The 13,917-nt window shown below is 46.4% G+C and overlaps 1 protein-coding gene across 1 annotated transcript; it reads right to left on the bottom strand.

Moving 5' to 3' along the window:
* Nucleotides 1-3,632: 3,632 nt before the first annotated feature.
* Nucleotides 3,633-9,513, bottom strand: SMKR1 (small lysine rich protein 1). The gene is made up of 3 exons (XM_083179720.1): nucleotides 9,287-9,513; nucleotides 6,220-6,266; nucleotides 3,633-4,360 (listed from the first exon to the last, which is right to left on the bottom strand). Exons 2-3 carry the CDS (start codon nucleotides 6,220-6,222, stop codon nucleotides 4,118-4,120), a joined length of 246 nt encoding a protein of 81 aa, XP_083035846.1. The 5' UTR covers nucleotides 6,223-6,266; nucleotides 9,287-9,513; the 3' UTR covers nucleotides 3,633-4,117.
* Nucleotides 9,514-13,917: the final 4,404 nt, after the last annotated feature.

The raw sequence follows: 13,917 nt of genomic DNA, 5'->3' as shown, positions 1-13,917 counted from the left end.
AAGGTAATCAAATAAAAAGTACCCTCAATACACAATCATTACCAAGATTACAAGACATAGCATCACCTTCTATCTGAAGAAGCCGCTGATACTTGAAAGAGGTGGAGAACTGTGTCATACACCATTGCCATCCACCTTGGAATACCATAAGGCTGGGGTAGCCAACTCCAGTCCTCGAGAGCTACCAACAGTTAATGTTTTCCAGATCTCCTCACAGAATCGCAAGTGAAGTAATTAGCTCCACCTGTGGATCATTTAAAATGTGTCAGCTAGTAATGAGTGCACCTGTGCAGCAGCTAGGTTGTCTGGAAAATGTGAGCTGTTGGTAGCTCTCGAGGACTGGAGTTGGCTACCACTGCATAAGGATATATGCCTTATTATTATGTCCCAAGAAGCTTATACACCTACTGAGTTCTTGATTTAGCTGCATTTAAAAGCATTATCACCAGCAACTGGGACACGATCAAGTTGAATCTGAAAAAGGTACCTGGACATACATTAACATACTGAACTGGAGTATAAGTCAACTAACAAAACTTGCTTTCTCTATTACTGAAAAATCCAGCTAGGGAATGGAAATATTTGACATATATAAGTAACAGCCACACAACTCAGGTGCTGCTAGCAAATAGAGGCTTTTTTTCGTATAGATTTTTATTATATGTTTGTGTGTGTATTCATAGCACTGGCCAGTGATGTATATTATATTAATAAATATTACCATTTATATTTTCTTCTTGCACCGTTTTATATTTTTTGTGGGTAATTATAGTGTACTGAAAGTCTGGGTTTATCTAGAAATTAAAAGCATTGGGATATTGTTATTTTTATCAAAACAAAACACGGGGGCGATGTTTGCTAATATCGCTGGCAATATGGTCGCTGAGCGACCATATTGCCTGCGATGGGAGTGTGCACCGGCGATATATCCCCGGGTGCGTGCTACCGTTTTTTCCTCCCCGTAGTGATCGCTGGTCGACGGAACATGCTCCTGCGACCAGCTGATTTCCACTGCCGGGCTTCCTTGGCAGTTTCTTTTTCATCAGCGACCATCTCTGGTCGCTGATGCAAACGTGATACTGAGCGATATATCGCTGCCGTGTGTACGCACCTTTAGGCTTCCAGCCTGTCATCAAAGAACCCCAATCTGCAGGTTCCTATGATTGCAAGTGTAAGCAGGGCATCTGGGAGATAGCCAATGAATATGCAGCAGTGAGCTGCAGAGCTCTGGTGGAAGAGCAGCGGTCAATCTTGGATCCCACTGTGAGCATTCCTCTTGCTTCTGGGAGTTACACCTCTGGCTGTGGGTAGTGGGCAAAACAGGCTTTGGGGCAGATGTATTAAGCCTTAACAAGAGATAAATGCAAGTCTGATAAGGAGAGATAAACGTCCTGCCAATCACCTGCCAACTGCCATGTTACAGGCTGTGTTTGAAAAAAGTCAGAAAGGGGCTGATTGGATGGACGTTTATCTCTCCTTATCACACTTGAATTTATCTCTTGTTAAGGCTTAATACATCTGTCCCCTTTATGTGGGCATCAGCAGCACACAAGTATCACACTAATTCCATTTGATGGAATCAGCGGTAACATCACTGGGGGGGCGGATCCAGGAGCTAGATCTATCACTCTGAAGGCCCCCATACACTATGCAATATGGGAACGATTTTACCCGATTCGGATGAATCGGGCAGTGAAATCGGCCCAAATCGCACTTGTAGACATCCCCTCCGATCCGATGCGCGGTCCCGTGCGCATCGGATCGGGGTCGGGAGGTCGGACGGGCTGCACATAATTATGTGCATAATTACATACGGGCTGCACATTAATTATGTGCAGCCCAGCCCCGGAGCCGTGCGGGGGACAGCAACGGGCGGGGGATGCTGGCTATAGAGAGCCAAGCAGGGGGAGGCTGCATATGGCGCCGGGCTGGAGGAAGCTGTTGCGGTGGGGTGACAGCGGGAGGCGAGTAGGGAGAACTTGATGACATGACGCTGGCTGCCAGGCAGCGCCGGGAGCAACAGATAACTTGAAAAAAAAAATTGCCCATAGAGATGACTAGCAAGCCATTGATTGGCTGAGACCTCTCTCAGCCAATCAGCGATTGGCTGAGAGAGGTCTCAGCCAATCAATGGCTTGCTAGTCATCTCTATGGGCGTTTTTTTTCCTCCAAGTTATCTGTTCCTCCCGGCTCCCGTCGCTGCTCGGCAGCCAGCGTCATCAAGTTCTCCCTGCTCGCCTCCCGCTGTCACCCCACCGCAACAGCTTCCTCCTGCCTCTCCCTGCTCGGCTCTCAATTAGCCGGCATTCCCCGCCCGCTGCCGTCCCCCGCACAGCTCCCTCCTCCTGCAGCTCCCCAGGGACTGCATATAAATCCATGCGATTTATCATATGCAAACTTTGGCACATCAAGTGCCTAATCGTGTGTCCCCCTCCCGGGAAGCTGCAGGGGAAATCAGGTCCGACTTGTCCCTAGGACAAGTCGGACTAATGTATGGGGGCCTTGAGAGACAGATTCACATGGACAGGTAACTGAGTGCCACTAGAGATGTGAAATGTATGTAGAGGGTGGTATAGTTATGTGATGTGGGTGGAGGTACTGTGTTTTAATCCGGTTGTGGTTGGGGAGGTGTATTAATGTGTACGTGGTGGTAATAACATTGTGTGCGTGCGAGGGGTGTATTCGTATTAACTGTGGTATATGTGACTCAGCGATGGTCCCTGCAGTATACGACGAGGTCTGCAGCACTGCATTATATGGCAGACTCTTTGGTGCTCTGTACATTAAATAGCATTCACAGCTATTTTATCTGTATTACATTGTGGTCATAGTGATGTTCTCTACATTATATGGCAGTCAATCCAATGCTCGCTGAATTATTTGGTGGGCACTGTGACTCTACCTGCATTATATCGTGATCACTGAGATGCTCTGCATTTTCTTTGGCAGTCAAAGCGATATTCTCTGTGATATATGGTGGTCACAATGTCTCTGCATTATATGCCGGCCACTGCGATGCTCTCTGCATTATTTTGCAGTTATTGTTATGTTCTCTACATCAAATTCACTGAGAGAGACATCAGCTGACATCAACGTAAACCGCCTCATTTGTCACTAGCTAAGAGTCAGGGGAGATCATACAAAAGCAAGCATTTTTTGCTTGTGGCATAGAAATGCTGGACAGCATTATTTTCATACTGAAATTTCGAGTTAGGTAATAACAATGCTACCCAAACAGTAGCATACCTTCCAACTTACCAGTTACGTTGATCGGGACGCCCACATGGCTCCGCGTGGCCATATGTAGGAGGGGTTGTGGCCCCATGTTCCATCACTATGGGTGTATGGTAAGCTGCTGGCCATGCACCCCAACCCCTCTGCTTCACAGAATAGACGTTGTACGCATGCGCACAGCATCTGGTCACCGTTGCTCTGCTGAGCAGAGCAGTGGCATGCAGGGGGGACTCCCAACTGCCCCCCACCGCAGGACACTGCAGGCCCCAGGCGTGAAAATTGGGACAGGTGGGAGATATGCAATAGGATGGTATAGGTATCTTGCCACGCTTTTGAAAAGGCATCATCACATAGCAGAAACCACCACGTAGAATATTATTAGGGAAATTACTTTGGTCACATGGACCATTTATTGCCATCACTGTACATATAGGATATTTAGCATAAAACTAGTTACCAGCCTGTCAAAATGACAGAAAAACATAACAGTAATGTCAGTGCCGACGACAGTGCACTGCCAAACAGAGCAACACCTGAATTGCGTTGCCAGACTTCATCTATTGGCTGCCGGCATGCATAGTACACCAAATCCTCCCATAGAGGAGAGGAGTAAAGTTAGCTTTTTATTATATACAATGCTTAAAACATGTCTTGTAAAATACAATGGAAAAAAAAAGAAGCCTCAAAAAACTGATATTGGCACTAAAATCTAAAGTTTATTGCTTCAGACGTAATACTGGAAATCCAAGTTGGCATTTGAGGTCACAGTTATAGAGTACAGTCAATTGCTTTTGGGTTTCTTCATTTCCAGCATTTGACACAAAAAGATCATGAAATGTTGTTACCATACAGTATATCTGACACTGACAATAGTACACTAGTACTATTTCTTCTTTCCTTTCTTTTTTCCTTTCTTTCCTTTCTTTTTTGGGGCTCCCGGCCAGCTAAATCCCCGAAATCCCAAGCAGTCCACAACATTGTGAGAGATATAGTAAGCATTTAGCATGGCTTCTGGGCTGAGTATATCAACCACAGCTTTAGGCTCTTTATTCTTCTTAGCTTTTTTAGTCTTCTTTCCCTTACTTTTGGGCTTGGCTGAACCCTTCAACTTGGCACTTTTTGTTGGCTAAAAAGAAAGTTACACAGTTGTAAAAGTGAAGCAGGGGAAGACTAGTAGGCCCTTATTCTGGTTCACTCCCAAACCAAATTCCTTCTCAAATGGACAAAACCATGGCAACTGCAGGGGGGGGGGGGCAGATTTAACTTGTGCAGAGAGAATTAGGGTGAGCTATTTTGTTTCTTCTGTGTAGGTAAATACTGGCTGCTTTATTTTTACACTGCAATATAGATCTCACTTTGAACTAAAACCCCACCCAAATCTAACTCTCTCTGCACAAGTTACATCTGTCCCACCTGCAGTGCACATGGTTTTGTCCATTTGAGAAGGAATTTGCCTTTGCAAGTGAACAAGAATAAGAGCTTTAGTCTGTTATATGAGAAAAATACACACAACCATAATAGACTATTTCCTTGATATTAATCATAGAAAATATTAATATAAAAATCTCTTAAAAAACATTAGGTCATCTGTTTTAGAACATATCCTTATATCAGCTGAAACACATTTGTTGTACATTATGTAGGATAATTACTCCTATTGGTCAGTGTGGCCAAAAGATGTCCAAGCTGCGGGCAAATCTGTTGTATTTCTGCACATATTGACACACACATTGATCATGTTACCCAGCCATGTGTGGGCAGTTTCATTGAAGTTATATAAGTCACATGTTCATTAATCATTTTAATAACATACGTTTAAATTAAATGTTCAGTTGTAGTTACAGGCCTCTGTTTTTACTAATAACTTGTGCTAGAATAGGCTCTCTGCATATCTGTGTACTATTCACATCAGTGGCGTAACTATGGAGGGTGCAACTGCTATGGGGCCTGGGGTTTGAGGGGCCCCATGGACCAGCAGGCAATCCCCTGCACCCTCTCTCGTAGTTTTTTTTTAAATAGTGCAGCCAGGTAGTGGCAGCGGCTCTGCTGTCCGTCCTATGCACTCCGTCAGCGGCTGCTGTGGTCTTTTGACCTTCTTATTCCCCTGTTCTACCCACATGACATTGCGAGTCCTGGTGCCCGGGAAGGGAAGAATTGGGGCTGCCAGGAGACCCGACGCTGCTGATCGTTACAGCAGGAGCTGTCAGCGGGAGATCCAGCACTGCCAAACGCTACAGCAGGAGCTGTTAGCATGAAATCCAGCGCTTGTGGCACCATGAGCACCAGGTCTGATGGCACTTCTTCTTCACGCTTAATTGTAGTGACAATGGTGGGTGTGTGTGTGGGGGGGGGGGGGGGGGGGGGGCTTTGAAGATTCTACTATGGGGCCCTACAAGTTCTAGTTACGCCCCTGATTCACATGCTTCTATTATTTATTTATTTATATATATATATATATATATATATATATATATATAAATCTTAGTACAGTTTCAGTATAACATACTGTAGCTTTTCCCTCACAAAGAAATTACTTTACCAATTAAGGTAATCAATGTTTTCCTTTATTTCTAATTTTCGGAAATAACGGTATGTAAGTATTCAGTCCCTGACGTGTTCAGCAGGGAAACACCTGGGATATGTGTCTGCAGATCAGGCTCTCTGTAAAGCCAAATCTGCTTTTGCGGACACGGATTAGCGATTGTTTCCACGGGAAAAGACATGGGTTCACGTCTTTTTCGATTTTTTGTATTGTTTTCGAAAATCTACGGATGCTTTTTCAAAGTTTTGCCGTAGATCGGCAACATAGAATACCCATAAGTGTATGCACAATTTTGTATGTACCACAATTTATGTGTGAAGCTGTGTAATATGCTTACAGAATTATCAATGATGGTTTCAGCTAATTCTATGAAACATAAAAGGTACAACTATATGCAAGCTAAAATTGCGAGCAAGACATAAAATTATATTCATTGCCATTACCATTCTTGGCTCTATGAGAAGTGCTCAGGTCCCCATGAGATCTCTTTCTACAGAAAGAAAAGAACAATTACATTATAAAAGTTATATTAATTATATATATATGTCTAGTGTCCATGTGTCACCGAAACACTGGCATCTGTTGGCAGCAAGTGAAACTACATCTAGCTTTTGAAGCATTTGCCAGGAAGAAGAGCAATATTTTTACTGGCAAAAGGGCTCGTTTTGCCTTCATCCTATGCACTAATGTTATTCCCACCTACAAGACTCTTATGCATGTGGGAACTAAAGGTCTGATCTTGTCTGAGGCACAAGTAAGACCCGATTTCCCTTGAACTTCCCTGGCAGCTCCCCAGGAGTGCAATTGATATGTAATTTTTTACATGCATTATATCATATGCAATTTATCACATGTAAAAGGAGAGTTCAGGGGAAATCAGATGCAATCCATTGCTGGTGCTAAAAAACACCAGTGATGTACACAGATGGATGCACATCCCATTTATCTTATATGCAGTACATCCAACCTCACGGGATTGTGTATTGGATCAGATGGGATATCAAATACATGCGCTTTGGACACTTTTCACCTGATTCTGACCGATTAGGTGAAAAGTGCCCAAATCGCACCAGTGACTGGTAACCCTTTATTTATAAAATATTTCAGCAAATGCATTGCTTTTTTGGCTTGCTTTTTCTAAATAGCAGTGGAAATAATAGGTCAAGCTTTGAGGTTCATCGTAAATGTGGCTTGTACTGCTTTAGCCAGATGAATTGATAGCTAGCTCACATAGGAGGTTATTTTTGGTTCATTCTTTCTGACAAATTCCTTCTTCTTTCTGACAAATTCCTTCTTAGATGGACAAAACCATGTTAACTGCAGGGGACAGATGTAAAATGTGCAGAGAGAATTAGATTTGGGTGAGTTATTTTGTTTCTGTGCAGGGAAAATACTGACTGCTTTATTTTTACACTGCAATATAGATCTCACTTTGAAGTAACACCCCACCCAAATCTAACTCTCTACAATCAAGTTACATCTACCCCACCTGCAGTGCACATGGTTTTGTCCATCTAATGGTGTGTACACACGGGAGCAATATTAGGTAAAATCGCTGGGAATATGGTCGCTGCGCTCCCGTGTGCACTCCCTGCTGGTCGCTGGAGCATGCTCCTGCGACCAGCGGCTTTCCCCTGCAATCACTGTGCCGGGAGGTCAGCGCAGCCCAGTGCCGCTGCTCCCTCCCTCCTCCCTTCACGGAGGTCAGCGCCGGGGAGATCAGCATTGATCTCCCCAGCCCCGTGCCGCTGCTCCCTCCTTTCTCCCTTCAAAGTGACAGCAGCAGCGTCTGTTGCTGCTGCACTCCCCCTCCGCCCTGTAGCAGTGTCTCCTTTTCATCGCTGATGAAAAGGAGACACTGAGCAATATGATTGCTGGCAATATATTGCTAGCAATATATCGCTAGCAATCATATTGCACCGTGTGTACACAGCATAAGAAGGAATTTGTCAGAAAGAGTGAACCAAAATAACCCCCATAGTTACAATTAGGGATGAGTCATGGTATTTTTGCTTTTTAACCACTTGGTTGGTGTGCTCATGTCAGATGCAACCACACCAGGATGGAGTTTGTGTGACATGGTCACATCTGATACGTCCAGGCAGAAAGCCCACTGTGCGGCTGCAAGTAAGAAATCTTCCTGCAACTGCTACTATCAGAGGGACCTTTCAGTCCCTCCCCCAGTGCCAGCCTTTTTTTTTTAAATATATGTTGTTAATTCAATGATATAAAACTTCTGAGCAATACTTAAAATATTAGCCTGGTTAAACTCTAATAATAAGGTAAAAAAAAAAGTATTTATTTTATTGTCACAATAATCAGTGATATTAAAAAAAAAACATGCAACACAAAACCTACCAACATGACAGCACCTATATTAATAATAATTTGTTTCAACATCTTTGGATACTTATAATAAAAAAAAATATGATTCCAAAACAAAACAATACAAAGTGAAATCAAGGGGGTTATTCTAATTCAATAGGTCCCCGCACGTTTGCACTGTGCATGTGCATAGGTTTTTATGCGCATGTGCAGCCGATGTGTGCGAGGGCCCACAGAAGTCTGGGGGGGCAGGCCGGGAAATTTACCGGTACTTATGTAGTATCTGGGCGTCCGATTTAGAAATCGCATCGCATGCGACCAAATCGTATGCGATGCGATGCGATGGTCAAGATTTTTCCATAGAATTCAATGGGAAAAAGGGGTCCTTTTCCTTTCCCCACTATCCAAGTGGGCATGGAGTTGGATATAAACCTGTGGCGAGCGTAGCGAGCCACCGAGCCCGAAGCGTGGCGAGCGGACACAATACTTTTTTAAGAAATATGCGTCCCCTCGCCACGCTTCGGGCTCGGTGGCTCGCTGCGCTCGCCACGCTATATAAAATCAACTCTATGCCCACTTGGATAGTGGGGAAATGAACAGGACCTTCTTAACATTGAATCCTATGCAAAATCGCATCGCATCTGATTGTATGCCTTAAGGTAAGGCATACAATCACAAAATCGGACGCCCAGATATCGGACGCCCAGATACTACATAAGTACCAATTTACCTATGGGCGTTCCCATGAGAATGCTGGGATGGTAATTCCATGATGATGCAGGTGCGGGGGGCGGGAAGCTGACATCAGCTTCCCACACAGGGCGCTCACAGGTCTGAGCAACCATAGAGAGGTGTCTCAGATCTGCGTGCGCTGAAGAAATCGTCGATGGGCGTCTACCATCTAATGATTTCTTCCCTGCACCCAAAGCTGCGAATGAGTGATTATGCAAATCATTTGCATGCCCACGGGGGTTGCGAGTAAACCAGAATAAGGACCCATATGTATGTCATGTACAGACACCAGCCATCATCCGAAGCAGGCAACCTGTGACTACAACTATTTTTTTTAACTTTCGGAACTTCCTTAGGCAAGGCAAACTGCGACTTGTAGTTCCAGAAAAACTGGAGAAGCACAGGTTGCACAAATGTGGCAACTCAGGTGAGAGAGGAAAGAGAGATCCTCACCAGTGCAGTCGGATCCCAGCGGGGCTCGGTGTCTCCTGCGGTTCGGTCACAGCTCGACGCTCGATCCTTTCTTGTAGCTGCATCCTGCGTTGCTCTGACAACAGTTGCTATGGTGGTAAAGCACCGCCTCCACTACGTCCGGGCGTCTCCGTGGCTGTCTGAGGACGGCTGCGCCCCGGAGTGGGTCACGGGGTTATGTGTAAGACGCAGTGGCACTACTGTAGCAGCCACAGATAGATAGAAACGACGCAGTAGCGGGTGTTATGCTGGGGAACATGTTGCTGCACGTGGTTGTGCATGGAGACAGCTGGCAAACATGTCATTGTGGCTCTGTAAACGGAGGTTAAGGAATGATACACAACTTCCTGACAAAGGCACCGCTCAACACACAGTGAACAATAGACATCAGCCTTGTTCTCTATGGTCTGCAAATATTCTTCTAAGAACCCTATTATATTCTCTAGGTATGAGCCTCTGTCTCTGCCCCATCATGATTTTAGGCAAATACCCTCTGCCATCATTGCATTATATGTATTATTAAGAGTGATAAAATAGTGTGCAGATATACCACATGATACATTGGTGAGACCAATTATAATAACAAGGAAGACCAGCATGTCATTATTTTCCTGATTCTTAAGAAACCTACCCTTGAGACCCGGCCCAGGCAAAGCAATCAGAACTACATTACAAATGGTCTCTGCTCATACCAAGCGATATCTGCCTATTCCAGAGCTGTTTTTTTTTTATAGATTATTGCACATTTAATCCCTGATCTACAGTTTGACTCCTGGGTTACTTTGGGTCTCTCTGGGTATGGGTAAAAACCGGAACCAGACAAGACCCCGGAATGCCGGACCAGACAGGTTCCATTCATCAATTTGTCATTTCCGGAGCTTGTAGTGTCCAGTCCGGGGGTGCCTGTCCGGGGGATGCCGTTAAAATCCCGGCGGTCGGGATCCCGGCGTTCAGAATCCCGACGCCGGAATCCCGACCGCCGAAATCCCGACACTTTCTCTCTCCGTGGGTGTCCACGACACCCCTGGAGGGAGAATAAATTAGCGTGCCGAGCGTAGCGAGGCACCGGGCCAGCTGCGTGGCGAGCGCAGCAAGCCTGCAAGGGGGGGGGGGTCGATCCACGTCCCCCCCTTGTCGGGATTTCGGCAGTCGGGATTTTGAACGCCGGGATCCCGACCGCCGGGATTTCATACTGAATCCCTGTCCGAGGGAGAGGAGGAGGGAAAGAAATAAAGTATGGTCTGCTCATGTAGCAAGAACTGGAACAGTCTGGACCACACGGGGAGGCTGTAATCTCCCCTTCCCCATGCCCCTGGTGAATGCTATCACAGGCATTACCCAGACAAGATACCACCCAGAATACAAGCTCCAGAATGCAGAGTTTGATGTCCAGTCCGACGTTCCAGGGTTTTGTCCGGGTCCGGTTTTTACTTAGTCCCTGTCGCTCTACTCTAAATGCTTTTTTTCTGAAGATAGTTTGGCAACATTGTCTCATTTACAAACACACTGGTATTCCTAAACAGGATTTTTATAAATACTTGCAGTGATTAAGTAGTCATAACCTCTCTTGCTTAACCTCTCCATGCAACAGAAGTGGAATAGAATATAATAGAATAGAATCAATTTTATTGGCCATGTGTGCTTGCGCATACTAGGAATTTTTTGTGGATTACAGTGCAGCATCAAGCAGGGATGAAAAGGGGGGGAGACATTACATATATTACATAAAGACATTACAAGCATTTCATTTCTAGCTACGACTATGGTGGTCAGGTCGCCAAGTAGGGACACGTTGTTTGGCTGTTGATATTGGGATTGCATTCGCTTTGATTGGATTGTTCAGGTGATGGACGGCTAACAGAAAGAAGCTTCTTGCGGATCTGGACGTTTTGACGGGGATGGACCTGAACCGTCTTCTGGATGGTAGGATGTCGAACAGGTTGTGACCAGGATGCAGCTTGTCGTTTGCGATCTTCTCAGCACGTTTCCTTACCCTGTTTGAGAACAGATCCCTTATCGGGGGAGGTCGGTCCCTATGATCCTTTCCGCAGTCTTCACTACCCTCTGCAGTTTTTGTTTGTCGTTCTCGCTTGCGCCACCGTACCAGATTGTGATCGAGGAACATAAGACAGACTCCACGATGGCGGTGTAGAATACGCACAGCAGCTCCTGTGGGATGTTGAATTTCCTGAGTTGCCTCAGGAAGAACAGGCGCTGTTGGGCCTTTTTGATGTTTGTGGTTATGTTTAATCCCCATCTTAGGTCACTGGACATGGTTGTCCCTAGGAATTTGAAGGAATCAACCCGCGACATGGTGGTAACTATATATATATAATCCATGGTGGTAACTATATATATAATCCAGATAAGAAAGGGAAGTTGTCGGCCCATGTTAGATGAAAGCAGGATCTTTCCAGATCTCTTCAGGAAGATTAATGGGATTACATATCTCTTAATTCCTTAAAATTTCTTTATGTCTGAACCACTCTGAGATGTTTTACAAATTAGGTAAGAGGGAATACTTAACACTAGAGCAGCAGCACAAGATGGCCTGCTACATCGCAATACCGTGAGAGGAATTGTGGATGTGTTGGGAACATTTATTACATTTTCTAGACATGTCCAACGTCCACTGTTGCGCCCAATTTGGTCTGAATATTTTCCCCTCATAAAGCGGTGTACACACGGCTGCGATAGGGGCTGATATCGCTGGGAATATGCCCCGGCGATAAATCACTGGGTGCGCGCTCCCGTTTTCAGCCCCATTCTAATCGCTGGTCGCAGGAGCTTGCTCCTGCGACCAGCTGATTACCTCCTCGGCACCGCCGGGAGAGGTTCCCTTTCATCAGCAACCATCTCTGGTCGCTGATGAAAAGGAGACACTGAGCAATATATTGCTGAGCAATATACAGTATCTCCTCCGTGTGTATGCACCTTTAGAGAAGAACTGGGAGTGGCTGTCCCAATTGACCCCTAGTGGCCTAGTACATTATTACCCAAAGCAGCTCCATTGTAGAGATGAGTACCCTTTAGGATATATTATAATCGCCACTAATGGGCCCCACACACTGGGCGACTTGCAGGCCCCGTTGGATGATACAGTGCAGTCGCTCAGAAGCTCCTGCACATCTCCCGGATGTGTGGCACGGGGGGTGAGCAGGGCCTTCTGAGCGACTGAAGATGCTGCAGAACGCCGCCATGAAGCCCCGATGATGTCACCCAGAATCCCCGCCGATGCCTACCTGAAGTCCCACGCAGCGCCCACCCTCTTCACTCGGTGGAAGCTGTGGGAGTTAGAGGATGCGACGCTGGACTCCGGACTGGGTAAGTATTTTTTTGTCTCCACTGTGCCAACAACAATTCAAAGTTTGTGGGGCGGTGGGGGGGACCACTAGCCATCAATATTAAACTTTTTTTTGGGGGGGGGGGGGCACTAGCCACCAATGATAATACTTTTTTGGGGAGCGCACTTGCCACTACAGTTTATTTGTTTGGGGGGAGGGAAAAGAACACTATGCCACCAATGTTTATTTGGTTGGAGTAAGAGGGAGTACTTAGGGTGGCCAATCCCAGGATCGACAGGGTCCCAGGATTTGGCCCCCAAAACGCCGGGATTTTAATCCCGGGATTGGAGTTTCCAATCCCTGGATTTCGGGATTAGACTGCGCATGCACAGTCTAATGCCAGGCCGCATCTGAGCACTCAGACGCTGCCCTGCTTCTCCTTTACGCAGCAGTGCGCAGTGTGACTAGGTCAGAGGTCACACTGCACAGGGGTCACAGCCGCACATCCCGCCTCAGCCGTCCTCCCCGCCATAGGAGACGGTCTACCAACCCGGCAAGCCAGCAGACCACCCACCCACTCAGCAACCCGGCCGCCCACTCCGCAAATGTAAGTAAATATGCGGGCGGCCGGGGTGTTTTTTATTATTAGGGAAGCCAATCCCGGGATTGAAAAAATGCCCCAGGATTGGCATCCCTAGGAGCACTACTCCACCAAGGGGGGGGGGGGGGGGGGGGAGGCGGGACAACACCCATTTATTGGGTTGGTCCCCACTCACCCAGGAACCTGGCCCGGGCTGATCAGCCACAGAGGTATTGCTTTGGCTGCGTGACTGTATATAATAAGTGTCCCCTGGATGTGGCATTACCACTCACCCCACGACCTGCATTTTATCACAATAACACGCTCCCTCACGCCGCGGCCTGCTTTCTACCACACTAACGTGCACCCTCACCCAGCGCTCTATCACACCGATATGCTCCCTCACCCTGTGGCCTGTGCTAGATCATGCAGAATGGCTCCCTTACCCTGCACTATATCACACCAACGCACTCAATCACCCCGCAGCCTGTGCTCTATAACACTGACAAAATACGTAACCTATAGCCTGTGCTCTATTATGCTAACACACTCCCTAACCCACCCTGGAACTGCAGCCTCTCCTCTCCCTCTTGCCAAGCGGGGTGCCGGGCAACTCCAACTGCCCCGAATCAATGCTGCCTGGAAGGAGGAGACTAGAGAATGACCATTGAAACAAGGTGGGAACTAAGAAGTGTATTGGGAAATAAACAACAGAGAGGAGGCAGTGGCTGAGGTGCTGGAGAGTAAAA

The sequence above is a fragment of the Crinia signifera genome, chromosome 4 (genome assembly GCF_055691185.1).
Source record: "Crinia signifera chromosome 4, ASM5569118v1, whole genome shotgun sequence".
Classification (NCBI taxonomy): domain Eukaryota; kingdom Metazoa; phylum Chordata; class Amphibia; order Anura; family Myobatrachidae; genus Crinia; species Crinia signifera.
The sequence above is the reverse complement of the archived record's forward strand: the minus strand, read 5'-3'. Positions and strand labels throughout refer to the sequence as shown.